General features: G+C 53.9%; 1 protein-coding gene across 1 annotated transcript in view; it reads left to right on the plus strand.

Moving 5' to 3' along the window:
* Positions 1 to 21,314, plus strand: part of thbs3a (thrombospondin 3a) — an 89,264-nt gene that overhangs the window by 26,019 nt on the left and 41,931 nt on the right. Inside the window, exons 4-7 of the mRNA XM_087985175.1 lie at positions 870 to 972; positions 18,806 to 18,829; positions 18,965 to 19,047; positions 20,451 to 20,502. Of these exons, the coding sequence (XP_087841301.1) occupies positions 870 to 972; positions 18,806 to 18,829; positions 18,965 to 19,047; positions 20,451 to 20,502 (262 nt within the window). The remainder of the gene's footprint in view (positions 1 to 869; positions 973 to 18,805; positions 18,830 to 18,964; positions 19,048 to 20,450; positions 20,503 to 21,314) is intronic.

A 21,314-nucleotide genomic window follows, 5' to 3' on the forward strand; every position in this document is an offset into this window, starting at 1 on the left:
ACCCTTCGGTCCAACCTGTCCATGCTGACCAGATATCCCAACCCAATCTAGTCCCACCTGCCGGCCCATATCCCTCCAAACCCTTCCTTATTCATAAACCCATCCAGATGCCTTTTAAATGTTGTAATTGTACCAGTCTCCACCACTTCCTCTGGCAGCTCGTTCCATACATATACCACCCTCTGAGTGAAAAAGATGCCCCTTAGGTCTCTTTTATATCTTTCCCCTCTCACCCTGAACCTATGCCCTCTAGTTCTGGACACCCCAGGGAAAGACCTTGTCTATTTTCCTTATCCATGTCCCTCATGATTTTATAAACCTCTATAGACTCTGATTTTACTAAGTAGTCTTATTGAACTTTATTGAACTCTTTGGAAATCCAAATGTATTAAAACTACGGGATCTCCTTTATCTATCCGGCTTCTTATCTCCTCAAAGGATTCTAAGATATGCAAGGCATGGTTTACCCTTCATCTCGTACTAAAGAAGCTACCCCAGCATCTTTTCTGTCTGTCCTTTTGAAAAAAAACACACACACCCCCCTCAGCTTTGATCTGCTTATAGCCATGTCTTTTTAAAAGCTATAAGATCATGTCTGCTTACCTGTATTTGTATGGTTTCTTGATTGGTTTTGGTCTGAATTCTGAACGGTTCACAGCAATCTCAATCTGTGGTTTGTCACCTCAGGATACCGTGTCCCATTATTATTAATTTCAGAAACTGAACTTCTGCGATCCATCATTTAGTAAGTTACATAATTATTCTGCAGGAGTGATAATTGTTTTGATTTAAAGATATATTTTGTTCATTATGTAAAAGAGAAATAAAATAATTCAATGAATGAAATGATGTTTTTGTTCTATACTCAGGGCTCATTGGAGGAATTGAAGTTATTCCTGGGAGGGACAGTGGTCCGGGTTGGCGCATTGCAGGAGTGTCCGTTTCAGAAGGATGATGCTCTAAGGAACATGGGTATGATTTGAGTTCATCTGGATTATTTCCCCCAAACTCCATACTCACATTTCGCTATTTTTAATGTTTAACGACGGGGCAGGTCGTCTTCCTCAGAATTTTTGGGCATTCTACAAGTTACAATGTCTGTCAGATATCTATCTGTGACTTAATCTAATTCAGAGCTTTCCTGAAACCTGTGTCTTCCCCCAAGAGTGAATGAGCATTGTGGACTCAGGATTCCTATCCGTGCAGTAAACTGTATTGAGTGCCCAATGTTGTCCAATATCCATTACGTGTCTTTGGTGTCCATTTTCTATGCCCTGACTGCCGGCAGCATCCACTGACTTTTCCTAGTGGAAGTGTGGTCTCTAACATCTGTTTCTAGTGCATGGGTCTGGTGATGGGCTAGAGTGACCAGTTTTTGTGAATGGTATATATTGTATATTGTAGTTCCATGGTTCAATGTCATGGGTTCGGGATTCTCTGCCTGTGTTTTTTTAGAGTCACTGTTGGTATGTGGGTGTTGCTAGCTGACCCAGCCTTTATTGCCTGTCCCTAGTTGCCTCTTGAGAAGGTAGAGGTGAGCTGCCCTGTGCTGTCCATGTGCTGCAGGTAGAACTACGAAGCTGTTAGGAAGGGAATCCCAGGATTTTGACCCAACGACACTGAAGTAACGGCGATACCTTTCCAAGTCAGGATGGAGAGTGGCTTAGTGGGGAATGTGCAGATGGTGGTGTTAAAATCAACTAGGCAAATGTGAGGACTGCAAATGCCTGAAATCCGAGTCTACATTAGAGTGGTGCTGGAAAAGCACAGCAGGTCAGGCAGCATCCAAGGACCAGGAAAATCAATGTTTCGGGCAAAAGCCCTTCAGGAATGAAGGCAGTGAGTCTTTGGGGTGGAGAGAGGGGTGGCACGGTGGCTCAGTGGTTAGCACTGCTGCCTCACAACACCAGTGACCTGGTTCAATTCCCGCCTCAGGCAACTGTCTGTGTAGAGTTTACACATTCTCCCCGTGTCTGCGTCAGTTTCCTCCCACAATCCAAAGATGTGCAGGTTAGGTGAATTGACCATGCTAAATTGCCCGTAGTGTTATGTGCATTAGTCAGGGGTGAATGTAGGGGAATGGGTCTGGGTGGGTTGCTCTTCAGAGGGTCGGTGTGGACTTGCTGGGCTGAAGGGCCTGTTTCCACGCTATAGTGATTTAATCAAATAAATGGGAGGGGGTGGGACTGGGGAGAAGGTAGCCAAGAGTACAATAGGTGGAAGGAGGTGGGCATGAAGGTGATAGGTCGGAGAGGAGGTTGGAGCAGATAGGTGGGAAGGAAGATTGGCGGGTAGGACAGGTCATGAGGATGGTGCTGAGCTGGTAGGTGGAACCGGGGTAAGGTGAGGGGAAGGGAAATGAGGAAACTGGTGAAATCCACATTGATGCCCTGGGATTGATGTGTTCTGAGGCGGAAGATGAGGCTTTCTTCCTCCAGGCGTCGGGTGGTGAGGGAGCGGCGGTGGAGGAGGCCCAGGACCTGCATGTCCTCGGCAGAGTGGGAGAGGGAGTTGAAATGTTGAGCCACGGGGTGGTGGGGTTGATTGGTGCGGGTGTCCTGGAGATGTTCCCTAAAGCGCTCTGCAAGAAGGCGTCCGGTCTCCCCAATGTAGAGGAGACCGCATCGGGAGCAATGGATACAATAAATGATATTGGTGGATGTGCAGGTAAAACTTTGGATGCGGAAGACTCCTTTGGGGCCTTGGATGGAGGTGAGGGAGGAGGTTTTGCAATTCCTGCAGTGCCAGGGGAAGGTGCCAGGACGGGAGGGTGGGTTGTTGGGGGGCGTGGACCTGACCAGATAGTCACGGAGGGAACAGTCTTTGCGGAAAACGGCAAGGGGTGGGAAGGGAAATATATCCCTGGTGCTGGGATCTGTTTGGAGGTGGCGGAAATGTCGGCGGATGATGTGGTTTATGCAAAGTTTGGTAGGGTGGAAGATGTTGCAGGAATTGTAAAATCTGCGCCCACACTTCCCCCCTCACCTCCATCCAAGGCCCCGAAGAAGCCTTCCATATCCATCAAAGTTGAATAAGCCATTACTAATTTAACCTGGAGTAGTGTTTGTAGAGGAATAAAACGGTGTTATTTTCTGGGTCTGTAAATTGTGAAGGAGCAAAAATGGCCTTTAATAGAGTGATATGTACTTCTTGTCAGATGTGGGAGTTTAAAGAGAGTTTAAGAGTTACTGTGGATTATATCTGCCATAAATACTGTTGGCTGCGAATCTTATCAGATCGAATGGATCGGTTGGAGAGACAGTTAGAAGCAATGAGGAATTTATAGCAGCAACAGTATGTGATGGATGGCAGTTATAGGAAGGGGGGAAAGTCTCAGATACAGTCACATAGATGGGTTAACTCAGGAAGGGTAAGAGAGGTAGGCAGCTAGTGCAGGAGACTTTTGTGGATATACCCATTTCAAACAGGTATGCTGTTTTGGAAAATGTAGGGGTGATGCATTCTCAGGGGAACGTAGCACGAACAGCCATGTTTCTGGTATTGAGACTGGCTCTAATGAAATGAGGGGTACGTTGGGTTCCAAGAGATCAATTGTGTTAGGGGATTCTCTAGTCAGAGGTACAGACAAACGTTTCTGTGGCCAGCAGCGAAAAAGCAGAATGGTGTGTTGTTTCCCTGGTAACAGGATCAAGGATGTCTCAGAGAGGGTGCAGAATGTTCTCACGGGGGAGAGAGGCCAGCAAGAGGTCATTGTCCACATTGGAACCAATGACATAGGAAGGGAAAAGGTTGAGACTCTGAAGGGAGACTACAGAGAGTTAGGCAGAAATTTAAAAAGGAGGTCCTCAAGGGTAGTAATATCTGGATTACGAGCTAGTGAGGGCAGGAATAGGAGGATAGAGCAGATGAATGCATGGCTGAGGAGCTGGTGTATGGGAGAAGGATTCACATTTTTGGATCATTGGAATCTCTTTTGGGCTAGAAATGACCGAATTTGGAAGGGGACTAATATACTGGAAGGGAAATTTGCTAGAACTGCTCGGGAGGATTTAAACTAGTAAGGTGGGGTGGGACCCAGAGAGATAGTGAGGAAAGAGATCGATCTGAGATGGGTATAGTTGAGAACAGAAGTGAGTCAAACAGTCAGGACAGGCAGGGACAAGGTAGGACTAATAAATTAAACTGCATTTATTTCAGTGCAAGGGGTCTAATGGGGAAAGCAGATGAACTCAGGGCATGGTTAGGAACATGGGACTGAGATATCATAGCAATTACGGAAACATGGCTCAGGGATGGGCAGGACTGGCAGCTTAACGTTACAGGATACAAATGCTACAGGAAGGATAGAAAGGGAGGCAAGAGAGGAGGGGGAGTGGCATTTTTGATAAGGGATAGCATTACAGCTGTGCTGAAGGAGGATATTCCCGGAAATACATCCAGGGAAGTTATTTGGGTGGAACTGAGAAATAAGAAAGGGATGATCATCTTATTGGGATTATATTATAGACCCCCTAATAGTCATAGAGAAATTGAGAAACAAACTTGTAAGGAGATCTCAGCTATCTGTAAGAATAATAGGGTGGTTATGGTAGGGGATTTTAACTTTATAGACTGGGACTGCCATAGGGAGAGGCTGAACAGGCTCAGGCTGTTTTCCCTGGAGCGTTTACAAAATTATGAGGGGCTTGGATAGGGTAAATGGACAAAGTCTTTTCTCTGGGGTCGGGAAGTCCAGAACTAGAGGGCATAGGTTTAGGGTGAGAGGGGAAAGATATAAAAGAGACCTATGGGGTGACTTTTTCACGCAGAGGGTGGTACGTGCATGGAATAAGCTGCCAGAGGAAGTGGTGGAGGCTGGTACAATTTTTACATTTAAAAGGTGTTTGGATGGGTACATGATTAGGGAGGGTTTGGAGGGATATGGGTCGGGTGCTGGCAGGTGGGACTAGGCTGGTTGGGATATCTGGTCGGCATGGACAGGTTGGACCAAAGGGTCTGTTTCCATGTTGTACATCTCTATGACTCTATGACTTTAAAGTTTCACCCGCGCATCCACCAATGCCATTTATTATATCTGTTGCTCCCAATGCGGTCTCCTCTACATTGGGGAGACTGGACACCTTCTCGCAGAGCGCTTTAGGGAACACCTTCAGGACACCCGCACCAATCAACCACACCGCCCCCCGTGGCCCAACATTTCAACTCCCCCTCCCACTCTTCCGAGGACATGGTGGTCCTGGACCTCCTCCATGGCTGCTCCCTCACCACCCGATGCCTGGAGAAGAACGCTTCATCTTCCACCTCGGAACAATTCATCCCCAGGGCATCAATGTGGACTTCACCAGTTTCCTCATCTCCCCTCCCCCCACCTCACCCCAGCTCCAACCTTCCAGCTCAGCATCATCCTCATGACCTGTCCTACCTGCCAATCTCCCTTCCCACCTATCCACTCCACCATCCTCTCTGACCTATCACCTTCATCCCCACCCCCATCCACCTATTGTACTCTTCTCCCAGCCCCACCCTCCTCCCATTTATCAGTCCACCCTGGAGGCTTGCTGTTTCATTCCTGACGAAGGGTTTTTGCCTGAAATGTTGATTTTCCTACTCCTCGGATGCTGCCAGATCTGCTGTGCTTTTCCAGCACCACTCTAATCTAGACTCAGGTGGTCATGTTCCCTTGCATCTGCTGCCCTTGGCCTTCGAGATGGAAGTGGCTGTGGGTTTAGAAGGTGTTGTCTGAATATCTTTGGTGAATTGCTGCAGTGCATCTTCTAGATAGTACACACTGCTGCTACTGAGCGTTGGAGGTGGAGGGAGTGGATGTGGGGCCAATCAGGCGGTTGCTTTGTCCCAGATGGTGTCAAGCTTCTCGAGTATTGTTAGGGCTGCCCTCATTTGGGAAAGTGGGGAGTATTCCATCACACTCCTGACTGATGCCTTGTCAATGATGGTCAGGAATTGAGGTGAGTTACTCACTTCAGTATTCCTAGCTTCTGACCTGCTCTTGTAGCCACTTTGTTGAGTTTCTAGTCAATGGTAATCCCCAGGGTGTTGATCATGGGGGTAACACTATTAATTGTCAAGGGGCGATGTTTAGATTGTGTCATATTGGTGATGGTAATAGCCTGCCATTGATGTTACTCGCCACTTGTCAGCTCAGGCCTGGATATTGTCCAGTTCTTGTTGTATTTGAATATGGACTGTTTCAGCATCTGAGGAGTTGCGAATGGTGCTGAACACTGTAAAATCATCATCAAACATCCTTCCTCTGACCGTATAATGGAGGGAAAGCATTGATGAAGCAGCTGAAGATGGTTGGGCCTAGGATACTACTCTGAGGAACTCCTGCAGAGATATCCTGGAGTTGAGATGACTGATCTCCAACAACCTCAACTATCTTCCTGTGTGTCAGGTATGATTCTTACCAGTGGAGAGTTTGTCCCCTGATACCCATTGATTCCAGTTTTGCCCGGGCTCCTTGATGCCACACTTGGTCGAATGCAGCCTGGATGTCAAGGGCTGTCACTCTCCCCTCCCCTCTGGAATTCAGTTCTTTTCTCCACGTTTGAACCAGGGCTGTAATGAGATCAGGAGCTGAGTGGTTCTGACAGAACCTAAACTGGGCGTAACTGAGCAGGTTAATGCTGAGCAGGTGCTGCTTGGTAGCACTATTGATGACACCTTCCATCACTTGACTGAAGTTTCCTCCTAATATCTTCAAACTATGACCCGGTGTGAGGCAGTGATTGGCCGGGTTGGATTTTAGTGTCCAGGACAAACTTGGACAATTTTGGATGAGGTATACAAGACAATGAGAGGAATAGATAGAGTCAATAGCCAGAGATATTTTCCCAGGGCAGGATTGACTGGTACAGGGGGTCATAGTTTGAAGATATTAGGAGGAATGTACAGAGAAGACGTCAGAGGTAGTTTCTTTATGCAGAGAGTTGTGAATGCATGGAATGCGTTGCCAGTGGTGGTGGTGGATGCAGAGTCATTGGGGACATTTAAGCAACTGCTGGACATGCACATGGATGGTAGTGAGCTGAGGGGTGTGTAGGTTAAGTTATTATATTTTACATTAGGATTAAACCTTGGCACAACATCGTGGGCCAAAGGGCCTGTTTTATGCTGTACTTTTCTATGGTCTATGTTCGAATTTTTCACATTATTGGGTAGATGCCAGTGTTGTAACTGTACTGGAACAGCCTAGCTTGGGGTGCGGCAAGTTCTGGAGCACAAGTCTTCAGTACTGTTGCTGGAATGTAGTCAGGGCCCATAGCTTTTGCAGTATCCAGTGTCTCCAACTGTTACTTGATATCACATGGAGTTGTGGTTCTGTTCGCCGAGCTGGGAATTTGTGTTGCAGATGTTTCATCCCTGTCTAGGTGACATCCTCAGTGCTTGGGAGCCTCCTGTGAAGCGCTTCTGTGATCTTTCCTCCGGCATTTGTAGTGGTTTGAATCTGTCGCTTCCGGTTGTCAGTTCCAGCTGTCCGCTGCAGTGGCCGGTATACTGGGTCCAGGTCGATGTGCTTATTGATTGAATCTGTGGATGAGTGCCATGCCTCTAGGAATTCCCTGGCTGTTCTCTGTTTGGCTTGTCCTATAATAGTAGTGTTGTCATGGAGTGAATCGAAGTGACTAAAGACTGGTATCTATGATGTTGGGGACATCTGGAAGAGGATGAGATGGATCAACCACTTGGCACTTCTAGGTGAAGGTTACTGCATACATTTGGCCTTATCTTCTTAACTGATGTGCTGGGCTCTTCCATCATTGAGGATGTGAATTGTGTGGAGCCTCCTCCTCCAGTGAGTTGTTTAATTATCCAGCACCGGTCTCAACTTGATGTGGCAGGACTGCAGAGCTCAGATCTGTTGCTGGAGGATTCCCGGTCTGTGTTCTGGGGGGGGGGGGATTTCCTGTCTGTGTTCAGGGAGGGGATTCCCTGTCTGTGTTCAAGGGTGGGGGGATTCCCTGTCTGTGTTCAAGGGTGGGGCGATTCCCTGTCTGTGTTCAAGGGTGGGAGGATTCCCTGTCTGTGTTCGGGGGGGGGTTCCCTGTCTGTGTTCTGGGGGTGGGGGGATTCCCTGTCTGTGTTCGGGGGTGAGGGGCATTCCCTGTCTGTGTTCGGGGGTGAGGGGGATTCCCTGTCTGTGTTCAGCGGTGGGGGGGATTCCCTGTCTGTGTTCGGGGGTGGGGGGGATTCCCTGTCTGTGTTCAGCGGTGGGGGGGATTCCCTGTCTGTGTTCGGGGGTGAGGGGGATTCCCTGTCTGTGTTCAGCGGTGGGGGGATTCCCTGTCTGTGTTCAGCGGTGGGGGGGATTCCCTGTCTGTGTTCGGGGGTGAGGGGGATTCCCTGTCTGTGTTCAGCGGTGGGGGGGATTCCCTGTCTGTGTTCAGCAGTGGGGGGGATTCCCTGTCTGTGTTTGGGGGTGGGGGGTTTCCCTGTCTGTGTTCGTGGGGGTGGGGGGATTCCCTGTCTGTGTTCGGGGGTGAGGGGGATTCCCTGTCAGTGTTCGGGGGTGGGGGGGATTCCCTGTCTGTGTTCGGGGGTGGGGGGGATTCCCTGTCTGTGTTCGGGGGTGGGGGGGATTCCCTCTCTGTGTTCAGAGGGGAGAATTCCCTTTCTGTGTTCGGGGGGGGATTTCCTGTCTGTGTTCAAGGATGGGGGATTCTCTGTCTGTGTTCGGGGGTGGGGGGGATTCCCTGTCTATGTTTGGGGATGAGGGGGATTCCCTGTCTGTGTTCGGGGGTGAGGGGGATTCCCTGTCTGTGTTTGGGGGGGAATTCCCAGTCTGTGTCTGGGGTGGGGGGATTCCCTGTCTGTGTTTGGGGGTGGAGGGATTCCCTGTCTGTGTTCGGGGGGGGATTCCCTGTCTGTGTTCGCGAGTGGGGGGATTCCCTGTCTGTGTTCGGGGGGGTGGGGGAATTCCCTGTCTATGTTTGGGGGGATTCCATGTCTGTGTTCGAGAGTGGGGGGATTCCCTGTCTGTGTTCGGGGGGGGGGGGATTCCCTATTTGTCCTTGGGTGGGGAATTCCCTTTCTGTGTTTGGGGGTGAGGGGGATTCCCTGTCTGTGTTTGGGGGGGGAGAATTCCCTCTCTGTGTTCAAGGGTGGGGGAATTCCCTGTCTGAGTTTGGGGGTGGGGGGATTCCCTGTCTGTGTTCAGAGGTGAGGGGGATTCCCTGTCTGTGTTTGTGGGGATTCCCTGTCTGTGTTCAGGAGTGGGAGGTATTCCCTGTCTGTGTTTGGGGGGAATTCCCTGTCTGTGTTTGGGGGGAATTCCCTGTCTGTGTTCGGGGGGGGGGGAATTCCCTGTCTGCGTTCGGGGGTGAGGGAGATTCCCTGTCTGTGTTTGAGGGGGATTCCCTGTCTGTGTTTGGGGGGGGGGGGGAATTCCCTGTCTGTGTTTGGGGGTGGGGGGGATTCCCTGTCTGTGTTTGGGGGGAATTCCCTGTCTGTGTTCGGGGATGGGGGGGATTCCCTGTCTGTGTTGGGGGTGGGGGGAATTCCCTGTCTGTGTTTGGGGGGAATTCCCTGTCTGTGTTCAGGGGGGGAATTCCCTGTCTGTGTTCGGGGGTGGGGGGATTCCTTGTCTGTGTTCATGGGGGGGAATTCCCTGTTTGTGTTCAGTGGGGGGAATTCCCTGCCTGTGTTCGTGGTGGGGAGGGGGGAGAATTCCCTGTCTGTGTTCGGGGGGGGGGGGAATTCCCTGTCTGCGTTCAGGGGGGGAATTCCCTGTCTGTGTTTGGGGGTGAGGGGGATTCCCTGTCTGTGTTTGGGGGGGGAGAATTCCCTCTCTGTGTTCAAGGGTGGGGGAATTCCCTGTCTGAGTTTGGGGGTGGGGGGTTTCCCTGTCTGTGTTCGGAGGTGAGGGGGATTCCCTGTCTGTGTTTGTGGGGATTCCCTGTCTGTGTTCAGGAGTGGGAGGTATTCCCTGTCTGTGTTTGGGGGGAATTCCCTGTCTGTGTTTGGGGGGAATTCCCTGTCTGTGTTCGGGGGGGGGGGGAATTCCCTGTCTGCGTTCGGGGGTGAGGGAGATTCCCTGTCTGTGTTTGAGGGGGATTCCCTGTCTGTGTTTGGGGGGAATTCCCTGTCTGTGTTCGGGGATGGGGGGGATTCCCTGTCTGTGTTGGGGGTGGGGGGAATTCCCTGTCTGTGTTTGGGGGGAATTCCCTGTCTGTGTTCAGGGGGGGAATTCCCTGTCTGTGTTCGGGGGTGGGGGGGATTCCTTGTCTGTGTTCATGGGGGGGGAATTCCCTGTTTGTGTTCAGTGGGGGGAATTCCCTGCCTGTGTTCGGGGTGGGGAGGGGGGAGAATTCCCTGTCTGTGTTCGGGGGGGGGGAATTCCCTGTCTGCGTTCAGGGGGGGAATTCCCTGTCTGTGTTCGGGGGTGAGGGGGATTCCCTGTCAGTGTTCGGGGGTGGGGGGAATTCCCTGTCTGTGTTCAGGGGGGGATTCCCTGTCTGTGTTCGGGGGGGATTCCCTGTCTGTGTTCGGGGGTGGGGGGCATTCCCTGTCTGTGTTCAGGGGGACGGAATTCCCTGTCTGTGTTCGGGAGTGAGGGGATTCCCTGTCTGTGTTCAGGGGTGGGGGGATTCCCTGTCTGTATTCGGGGGGGATTCCCTGTCTGTGTTCGGGGTGAGGGGGATTCCCTTTCAGTGTTCTGGGGGGGGGAATTACCTGTCTGTGTTCGGGGTGAGGGGGATTCCCTGTCTGTGTTCGGGGTGGGGGGATTCCCTGTCTGTGTTTGGGGGTGGAGGGATTCCCTGTCTGTGTTCGGGGGGGGAATCCCTGTCTGTGTTCGAGAGTGGGGGGATTCCCTGTCTGTGTTCTGGGGGGTGGGGGAATTCCCTGTCTATGTTTGGGGGGATCCCATGTCTGTGTTTGAGAGTGGGGGGATTCCCTGTCTGTGTTCGGGGGGGGGGGATTCCCTATTTGTCCTTGGGTGGGGAATTCCCTTTCTGTGTTTGGGGGTGAGGGGGATTCCCTGTCTGTGTTTGGGGGGGGGAATTCCTCTCTGTGTTCAAGGGTGGGGGGATTCCCTGTCTGTGTTTGGGGGGTATTCCCTGTCTGTGTTCGGAGTTGAGGGGGATTCCCTGTCTGTGTTTGGGGGGAATTCCCTGTCTGTGTTTGGGGGTGGGAGGTATTCCCTGTCTGTGTTTGGGGGGAATTCCCTGTCTGTGTTTGGGGGGTATTCCCTGTCTGTGTTCGGAGTTGAGGGGGATTCCCTGTCTGTGTTTGGGGGGAATTCCCTGTCTGTGTTTGGGGGTGGGAGGTATTCCCTGTCTGTGTTTGGGGGGAATTCCCTGTCTGTGTTTGGGGTGAATTCCCTGTCTGTGTTCGGAGGTGAGGGGGATTCCCTGTCCGTTGTTGGGGGGGATTCCCTGTCTGTGTTCGGGGGTGGGGGGGATTCCCTGTCTGTGTTCAGGGGGGGATTCCCTGTCTGTGTTCCGGGGCGGGATTCCCTGTCTGTGTTCGGGGGTGGGGGGATTCCCTGTCTGTGTTCAGGGTGGGGGAATTCCCTGTCTGTGTTCACAGGGGGGGATTCCCTGTCTGTGTTCGGGGGTGAGGGGGATTTCCCTGTCTGTGTTCGGGGGGGGAATTCCCTGTCTGTCTTCAGGGGGGGGAATTCCTGGTCTGTGTTCGGGGGTGGGGGGAATTCCCTGTCTGTGTTCGGGGGGGGAATTCCCTGTCTGTGTTCGGGGCGGCAATTCCCTGTCTGTGTTCGGGGATGGGGGGGATTCCCTGTCTGTGTTCAGGGGGGAATTCCCTGTCTGTGTTCAGGGGTGAGGGGGATTCCCTGTCTGTGTTGGGGGTGGTTGGAATTCCCTGTCTGTGTTTGGGGGGAATTCCCTGTCTGTGTTCAGGGGGGGAATTCCCTGTCTGTGTTCGGGGGTGGGGGGATTCCCTGTCTGTGTTCATGGGGTGGAATTCCCTGTTTGTGTTCAGTGGGGGGAATTCCCTGCCTGTGTTCGGGGGGGGGGGAAATTCCCTGTCTGTGTTCGGGGGGGGGGGGAATTCCCTGTCTGCGTTCAGGGGGGAATTCCCTGTCTGTGTTCGGGGGTGAGGGGAATTCCCTGTCTGTGTTCGGGGGTGACGGGGATTCCCTGTCTGTGTTCGGGGGTGGGGGGAATTCCCTGTCTGTGTTCAGGGGGGGATTCCCTGTCTGTGTTCAGGGGTGAGGGAGATTCCCTGTCTGTGTTCGGGAGTGAGGGGGATTCCCTGTCTGTGTTCAGGGGTGGGGGGATTCCCTGTCTGTATTTGGGGGGGATTCCCTGTCTGTGTTCGGGGTGAGGAGGATTCCCTGTCTGTATTCGGGGGGGATTCCCTGTCTGTGTTCGGGGTGACGGGGATTCCCTGTCTGTGTTCTGGGGGGGGGAATTACCTGTCTGTGTTCGGGGGTGGGGGGGATTCCCTGTCTGTGTTCAGGGGTGGGGGGATTCCCTGTCTGTATTCGGGGGGGATTCCCTGTCTGTGTTCGGGGTGAGGGGGATTCCCTGTCTGTGTTTAGGGGTGGGGGGATTCCCTGTCTGTATTCGGGGGGGATTCCCTGTCTGTGTTCAGGGTGAGGGGGATTCCCTGTCAGTGTTCTGGGGGGGGGGAATTACCTGTCTGTGTTCGGGGGTGGGGGGATTCCCTGTCTGTGTTCGGGGTGGGGGGATTCCCTGTCTGTGTTTGGGGGTGGAGGGATTCCCTGTCTGTGTTCGGGGGGGGGGATTCCCTGTCTGTGTTCGAGAGTGGGGTGATTCCCTGTCTGTGTTCGGGGGGGTGGGGGAATTCCCTGTCTATGTTTGGGGGGATTCCATGTCTGTGTTCGAGAGTGGGGGGAATTCCCTGTCTGTGTTCGGGGGGGGGGATTCCCTATTTGTCCTTGGGTGGGGAATTCCCTTTCTGTGTTTGGGGGTGAGGGGGATTCCCTGTCTGTGTTTGGGGGGGGGGAATTCCTCTCTGTGTTCAAGGGTGGGGGGATTCCCTGTCTGTGTTTGGGGGGTATTCCCTGTCTGTGTTCGGAGTTGAGGGGGATTCCCTGTCTGTGTTTGGGGGGAATTCCCTGTCTGTGTTCGGAGGTGAGGGAGATTCCCTGTCTGTGTTCGGGAGTGAGGGGGATTCCCTGTCTGTGTTCAGGGGTGGGGGGATTCCCTGTCTGTATTCGGGGGGGATTCCCTGTCTGTGTTCGGGGTGAGGGGGATTCCCTGTCTGTATTCGGGGGGGATTCCCTGTCTGTGTTCGGGGTGACGGGGATTCCCTGTCTGTGTTCTGGGGGGGGGGGAATTACCTGTCTGTGTTCGGTGGTGGGGGGATTCCCTGTCTGTGTTCAGGGGTGGGGGGATTCCCTGTCTGTATTCGGGGGGGATTCCCTGTCTGTGTTCGGGGTGAGGGGGATTCCCTGTCTGTGTTCTGGGGGGGGGAATTACCTGTCTGTGTTCGGGGTGAGGGGGATTCCCTGTCTGTGTTCGGGGGTGGGGGGATTCCCTGTCTGTGTTCGGGGTGGGGGGATTCCCTGTCTGTGTTCGGGGGTGGGGGGAATTCCCTGTCTGTGTTCAGGGGGGGATTCCCTGTCTGTGTTCGGGGGGGATTCCCTGTCTGTGTTCGGGGGTGGGGGTGATTCCCTGTCTGTGTTCAGGGGGACGGAATTCCCTGTCTGTGTTCGGGAGTGAGGGGGATTCCCTGTCTGTGTTTAGGGGTGGGGGGATTCCCTGTCTGTATTCGGGGGGGATTCCCTGTCTGTGTTCGGGGTGAGGGGGATTCCCTGTCAGTGTTCTGGGGGGGGGGAATTACCTGTCTGTGTTCGGGGTGAGGGGGATTCCCTGTCTGTGTTCGGGGGTGGGGGGATTCCCTGTCTGTGTTCGGGGTGGGGGGATTCCCTGTCTGTGTTTGGGGGTGGAGGGATTCCCTGTCTGTGTTCGGGGGGGGATTCCCTGTCTGTGTTCGAGAGTGTGGTGATTCCCTGTCTGTGTTCGGGGGGGTGGGGGAATTCCCTGTCTATGTTTGGGGGGATTCCATGTCTGTGTTCGAGAGTGGGGGGATTCCCTGTCTGTGTTCGGGGGGGGGATTCCCTATTTGTCCTTGGGTGGGGAATTCCCTTTCTGTGTTTGGGGGTGAGGGGGATTCCCTGTCTGTGTTTGGGGGGGGAATTCCTCTCTGTGTTCAAGGGTGGGGGGATTCCCTGTCTGTGTTTGGGGGGTATTCCCTGTCTGTGTTCGGAGTTGAGGGGGATTCCCTGTCTGTGTTTGGGGGGAATTCCCTGTCTGTGTTCACAGGGGGGGATTCCCTGTCTGTGTTCGGGGGGGGGATTACCCTGTCTGTGTTCGGGGGGGGAATTCCCTGTCTGTCTTCGGGGGGGGGGGAATTCCTGGTCTGTGTTCGGGGGTGGGGGGGATTCCCTGTCTGTGTTCAGGGGGGGAATTCCCTGTGTGTGTTCGGGGGGAGGAATTCCCTGTCTGTGTTCGGGGGTGGGGGCGATTCCCTGTCTGTGTTCAGAGGGGGAATTCCCTGTCTGTGTTCGGGGGGGGGGAGGGGAATTCCCTGTCTGTGTTCGGGTGTGGGGGGGATTCCCTGTCTGTGTTCCGGGGGGGATTCCCTGTCTGTGTTCGAGGGTGGGGGGATTCCCTGTCTGTGTTCAGTGAGGGATTCCCTGTCTGTGTTCGGGGGTGGGGGGGGATTCCCTGTCTGTGTTCGGGGGTGGGGGAGATTCCCTGTCTGTGTTCAGAGGGGGAATTCCCTGTCTGTGTTCGGGTGTGGGGGGGGATTCCCTGTCTGTGTTCGAGGGTGGGGGGATTCCCTGTCTGTGTTTGGGGGGGATTCCCTGTCTGTGTTCAGTTAGGGATTCCCTGTCTGTGTTCTGGGGTGGGGGAATTCCCTGTCTGTGTTCAGGGGGGAATTCCCTGTCTGTGTTCGGGGGTGGGGGGATTCCCTGTCTGTGTTCAGGGTGGGGGAATTCCCTGTCTGTGTTCACAGGGGGGGATTCCCTGTCTGTGTTCGGGGGGTGGATTACCCTGTCTGTGTTCGGGGGGGGAATTCCCTGTCTGTCTTCGGCGGGGGGGGAATTCCTGGTCTGTGTTCGGGGGTGGGGGGGATTCCCTGTCTGTGTTCAGGGGGGGAATTCCCTGTGTGTGTTCGGGGGGGGGAATTCCCTGTCTGTGTTCGGGGGTGGGGGGGATTCCCTGTCTGTGTTCAGGGGGGGATTCCCTGTCTGTGTTCGGGGGTGGGGGGGATTCCCTGTCTGTGTTCAGAGGGGGAATTCCCTGTCTGTGTTCGGGGGAGGGGAGGGGAATTCCCTGTCTGTGTTCGGGTGTGGGGGGGATTCCCTGTCTGTGTTCCGGGGGGGATTCCCTGTCTGTGTTCGAGGGTGGGGGGATTCCCTGTCTGTGTTTGGGGGGGATTCCCTGTCTGTGTTCAGTGAGGGATTCCCTGTCTGTGTTCTGGGGTGGGGGGGGGATTCCCTGTCTGTGTTCGGGGGTGGGGGGGATTCCCTGTCTGTGTTCAGAGGGGGAATTCCCTGTCTGTGTTCGGGGGGGGGGGAATTCCCTGTCTGTGTTCGGGTGTGGGGGGGATTCCCTGTCTGTGTTCCGGGGGGGATTCCCTGTCTGTGTTCGAGGGTGGGGGGATTCCCTGTCTGTGTTTGGGGGGGATTCCCTGTCTGTGTTCAGTGAGGGATTCCCTGTCTGTGTTCGGGGGTGGGGGGGATTCCCTGTCTGTGTTCGGGGTGAGGGGGATTCCCTGTCTGTATTCGGGGGGGATTCCCTGTCTGTGTTCAGGGTGACGGGGATTCCCTGTCTGTGTTCTGGGGGGGGGGAATTACCTGTCTGTGTTCGGGGGTGGGGGGATTCCCTGTCTGTGTTCAGGGGTGGGGGGATTCCCTGTCTGTATTCGGGGGGGATTCCCTGTCTGTGTTCGGGGTGAGGGGGATTCCCTGTCTGTGTTCTGGGGGGGGAATTACCTGTCTGTGTTCGGGGTGAGGGGGATTCCCTGTCTGTGTTCGGGGGTGGGGGGATTCCCTGTCTGTGTTCGGGGTGGGGGGATTCCCTGTCTGTGTTCGGGGGTGGGGGGAATTCCCTGTCTGTGTTCAGGGGGGGATTCCCTGTCTGTGTTCGGGGGGGATTCCCTGTCTGTGTTCGGGGGTGGGGGTGATTCCCTGTCTGTGTTCAGGGGGACGGAATTCCCTGTCTGTGTTCGGGAGTGAGGGGGATTCCCTGTCTGTGTTTAGGGGTGGGGGGATTCCCTGTCTGTATTCGGGGGGGATTCCCTGTCTGTGTTCGGGGTGAGGGGGATTCCCTGTCAGTGTTCTGGGGGGGGGGAATTACCTGTCTGTGTTCGGGGTGAGGGGGATTCCCTGTCTGTGTTCGGGGGTGGGGGGATTCCCTGTCTGTGTTCGGGGTGGGGGGATTCCCTGTCTGTGTTTGGGGGTGGAGGGATTCCCTGTCTGTGTTCGGGGGGGGGATTCCCTGTCTGTGTTCGAGAGTGTGGTGATTCCCTGTCTGTGTTCGGCGGGGTGGGGGAATTCCCTGTCTATGTTTGGGGGGATTCCATGTCTGTGTTCGAGAGTGGGGGGATTCCCTGTCTGTGTTCGGGGGGGGGGATTCCCTATTTGTCCTTGGGTGGGGAATTCCCTTTCTGTGTTTGGGGGTGAGGGGGATTCCCTGTCTGTGTTTGAGGTGGGAATTCCTCTCTGTGTTCAAGGGTGGGGGGATTCCCTGTCTGTGTTTGGGGGGTATTCCCTGTCTGTGTTCGGAGTTGAGGGGGATTCCCTGTCTGTGTTTGGGGGGAATTCCCTGTCTGTGTTCACAGGGGGGGATTCCCTGTCTGTGTTCGGGGGGGGGATTACCCTGTCTGTGTTCGGGGGGGGAATTCCCTGTCTGTCTTCGGGGGGGGGGAATTCCTGGTCTGTGTTCGGGGGTGGGGGGGATTCCCTGTCTGTGTTCAGGGGGGGAATTCCCTGTGTGTGTTCGGGGGGAGGAATTCCCTGTCTGTGTTCGGGGGTGGGGGCGATTCCCTGTCTGTGTTCAGAGGGGGAATTCCCTGTCTGTGTTCGGGGGGGGGGAGGGGAATTCCCTGTCTGTGTTCGGGTGTGGGGGGGATTCCCTGTCTGTGTTCCGGGGGGGATTCCCTGTCTGTGTTCGAGGGTGGGGGGATTCCCTGTCTGTGTTCAGTGAGGGATTCCCTGTCTGTGTTCGGGGGTGGGGGGGGATTCCCTGTCTGTGTTCGGGGGTGGGGGGGATTCCCTGTCTGTGTTCAGAGGGGGAATTCCCTGTCTGTGTTCGGGGGGGGGGGGGGGGGGAATTCCCTGTCTGTGTTCGGGTGTGGGGGGGGATTCCCTGTCTGTGTTCCGGGGGGGATTCCCTGTCTGTGTTCGAGGGTGGGGGGATTCCCTGTCTGTGTTTGGGGGAGATTCCCTGTCTGTGTTCAGTTAGGGATTCCCTGTCTGTGTTCTGGGGTGGGGGAATTCCCTGTCTGTGTTCAGGGGGGAATTCCCTGTCTGTGTTCGGGGGTGGGGGGATTCCCTGTCTGTGTTCAGGGTGGGGGAATTCCCTGTCTGTGTTCACAGGGGGGGATTCCCTGTCTGTGTTCGGGGGGGGGATTACCCTGTCTGTGTTCGTGGGGGGAATTCCCTGTCTGTCTTCGGGGGGGGGAATTCCCTGTCTGTGTTCGGGGGTGGGGGGGATTCCCTGTCTGTGTTCAGGGGGGGATTCCCTGTGTGTGTTCGGGGGGGGGAATTCCCTGTCTGTGTTCGGGGGTGGGGGGGATTCCCTGTCTGTGTTCAGGGGGGGATTCCCTGTCTGTGTTCGGGGGTGGGGGGGATTCCCTGTCTGTGTTCAGAGGGGGAATTCCCTGTCTGTGTTCGGGGGAGGGGAGGGGAATTCCCTGTCTGTGTTCGGGTGTGGGGGGGATTCCCTGTCTGTGTTCCGGGGGGGATTCCCTGTCTGTGTTCGAGGGTGGGGGGATTCCCTGTCTGTGTTTGGGGGGGATTCCCTGTCTGTGTTCAGTGAGGGATTCCCTGTCTGTGTTCTGGGGTGGGGGGGGATTCCCTGTCTGTGTTCGGGGGTGGGGGGGATTCCCTGTCTGTGTTCAGAGGGGGAATTCCCTGTCTGTGTTCGGGGGGGGGGGAATTCCCTGTCTGTGTTCGGGTGTGGGGGGGATTCCCTGTCTGTGTTCCGGGGGGGGATTCCCTGTCTGTGTTCGAGGGTGGGGGGATTCCCTGTCTGTGTTTGGGGGGGATTCCCTGTCTGTGTTCAGTGAGGGATTCCCTGTCTGTGTTCGGGGGTGGGGGGGATTCCCTGTCTGTGTTCAGGGGGGAATTCCCTGTCTGTGTTCGGGTGGGGGGAATTCCCTGTCTGTGTTCTGGGGTGGGGGGAAATTGCCTGTCTGTGTTCGGGGGGGAATTCCCTGTCTGTGTTCTGGGGGTGGGGAATTCCCTGTCTGTGTTCGGGGGTGGGGGGATTCCCTGTCTGTGTTCGGGGGGGAATTCCCTGTCTGTGTTCGGGGGGGCAATTCCCTGTCTGTGTTCGGGGGTGGGGGGGATTCCCTGTCTGTGTTCAGGTGGGAGAATTCCCTGTATGTGTTCTGGGGTGGGGGGGATTCCCTGTCTGTGTTCAGAGTGGGGAATTCCCTGTCTGTGTTTGGGGAGGAATTCCCTGTCTGTGTTCAGGGTGGGGAATTCCCTTTCTGTGTTCGGGGGTGGGGAATTCCCTGTCTGTGTTCGGGGAGGAATTCCCTGTCTGTGTTCAGGGGGGGAATTCCCTGTCTGTGTTCGGGGGGGGGGGGGGAGTGGGGAATTCCCTGTCTGTGTTATGCTTCTTGATGCTGGTTAATCATTTATTTTGTCTTTTTGCAGTGAATGGTGCAAATTCTGTTCTGGGTGAGTACTATACATGTCTTTGGACACATGCTGCTGTGTTGGATTTCATTGAGATTGAGCCTTTGAAATGTTAAAGGTGAGGATGTTGAGAGGGCATTGAAGTCTCATCCAAGTTTGTGTCTGCTTTCCCTCCAGGTGACCAGACAACAGCACTGGTCAATCAGTTGGCTCTTTTTAATCAGGTCCTCCGTGACCTGAGGGAAGATATCCGTGAGCAGGTAAGCAAGTATTCTGCACAGAGCAGGCCACTTCCCTGAACTGCACATCAAGGGTTAGTAAAAACCGAAAGAACTGCAGATGCTGGAAATCAGAAATGGAAACATTAATTGCTGGAAAAGCTCAGCAGGTCCAGTAGCATCTGTGGAGAGAAATCAGAGTTAATATTTCTGATCCAGTGACACTTCTGTTGGGAGTTTAGAAAAATGTTTTTTTTAATGCAGAAGTTAGGGAGGGGGGAGGAGTAAACGATAGGTGGGGGTAGAGCCCTTAGAGAGAGAGATGAACAGATGGACATATAAAGGATAACGATCAGCCTCTGGGAATAAGTCGCTACCAATGGGGACTGTTAGTGGCTACAATGGGTTGTGTGTAATAGCAGAGTCGAGAGTGTGGTGCTGGAAAAGCACAGCCAGTCAGGCAGCATCCGAGGAGCAGGAAAATTGACGTTTTGGGCCGGAGCCCTTCATCAGGATTCTTGATGAAAGGCTTTTGCCTGAAACATCGATTTTCCTGCTCCTCAGATGCTGCCTGACCTGCTGCGCTTTTCCAGCAACACACTCTCAACTCTGATTTCCAGCATCTGCAAACCTCACTGTCTCCCTGTGTGTAGTAGCAGACCATGTGATAAGAAGGCCTGATGTGTGGGGTTTGGGGTAAGGACGTGGGAGACAGTGTCCCTAGCCCTAAAATTATTGAATTCAGCATTGAGTCCAGAATGCTGTAGAGTCCCCAGGCAGAAGATGAGGTGCTGTTCTTCCAGCTTGTGCTGAGCTTCACTGGAGCACTGCAGCAAGCCTGAGGCAGGGATAATGGCCAGGGGACAAGGAGGTGTGTTGAAGTGGCAGACAACTGGAAGCTCAGGGTCTTTTTTGCACACAGAGTGTAGGTGTTCTGTAAAGTGGTTACCTGGTCTCGGCTTTACTTCCTCAACATAAAGGAGACCGCATTGTGAGCAGTGAATGCAGCAGACTAGATGAGTGAAGTGCAGGTAAATCATCTGGAAGATGTGTTTTTGGCACTTGGATACAGAGGAGGGTGGAGGGATATTGTCTTACATTACACAGAAGGGATATCCTGACCAGGGGTCAGTGCCCTGAGCAAAGGGGTAGTTGTCCTGGATGGGAGATCGAGGGTACTTATCCTGGGCAGTGTTCAGGTCAGTGCATGAAGCAGCGTGGGGTCAGTATCCTAGTCATGGGCCAGAGGGGATATTGACCTGAGCAGCTTTGGGAGTTGGTGGGGAATACTATTATGTGAAGCGGAGGTGGGATCAGTGTCTGAACCAGGAGGTGAATGGTGTGAACATGGAGTCAGGGCAGCTGCAGTGGTCAGTGTACAGTGAATGGGAAGGTCAAAGTCTGGCATTTTTGTCTTTGATCCAGTTTCCTGCTTTCATGAACAGGTGAAGGAAATGTCACTGATACGGAACACCATCCTGGAGTGTCAAGTGTGTGGTGAGTGGGAGAAAGCTCTTAGAGCAAACCTTCAGAGGCTTGCAGTGGCCAAACAGTGGCCATGAATCCTTGTCAGTTTGGATAAAATCTAGGACCGATAAATAGATTTAGGAGCTAAGAGGACACTCCGAAGCAGAATCAGTCCAATGGAGTAAATTCAGAGCAGCTTTGGTCCCTTTGATCCACTGGAATTGGTCGCAATCAGAGCGGGGGTAAAGTCCATTTGAGTTGTGTATAATATAAATTAGCAGGGAAAGGTTTATCTGACTGGGATTTTGTCCAATGGGAGTGAAAGGGAAGGGGTTTGATCCACTAGTATTCTGTCCAATGGGAGAGTGAAAGGGAAGGCGCTTGATCTGCTGGGGTTCTGTCCAATGGGAATAAAGTGAAGGGGTTTGATCAGCTGGGGTTCTGTCCAATGGGAGTGAAAGAGAAGGAGTTTGATCAGCTGGGATTCTGTCCAATGGGAGTGAAGAGAATGGGCTTGATCAGCTGGGGTTCTGTCCAATGGGAATAAAGTGAAGGGGTTTGATCAGCTGGGGTTCTGTCCAATGGGAGTGAAAGAGAAGGAGTTTGATCAGCTGGTGTTCTGCCCAATGGGAGTGAAAGAGAAGGGGTTTGATCAGCTGGGATTCTGTCCAATGGGAGTGAAAGAGAAGGGGTTGGATCAGCTGGGGTTCTGTCCAATGGGAGTGAAGAGAAGGGGTGTGATCAGCTGGGGTTATGTCCAATGGGAATATAACGGAAGGGGTTTGATCTGCTGTAGTTCTGTACAATGGGAAGGGGTTTGATCAGCTGGGGGTCTGTCCAAT

Source organism: Chiloscyllium plagiosum, unplaced genomic scaffold (assembly GCF_037043375.1).
Source record: "Chiloscyllium plagiosum isolate Xiang-an unplaced genomic scaffold, Cpla_swu_hap1 HiC_scaffold_50, whole genome shotgun sequence".
NCBI classification, from domain to species: domain Eukaryota; kingdom Metazoa; phylum Chordata; class Chondrichthyes; order Orectolobiformes; family Hemiscylliidae; genus Chiloscyllium; species Chiloscyllium plagiosum.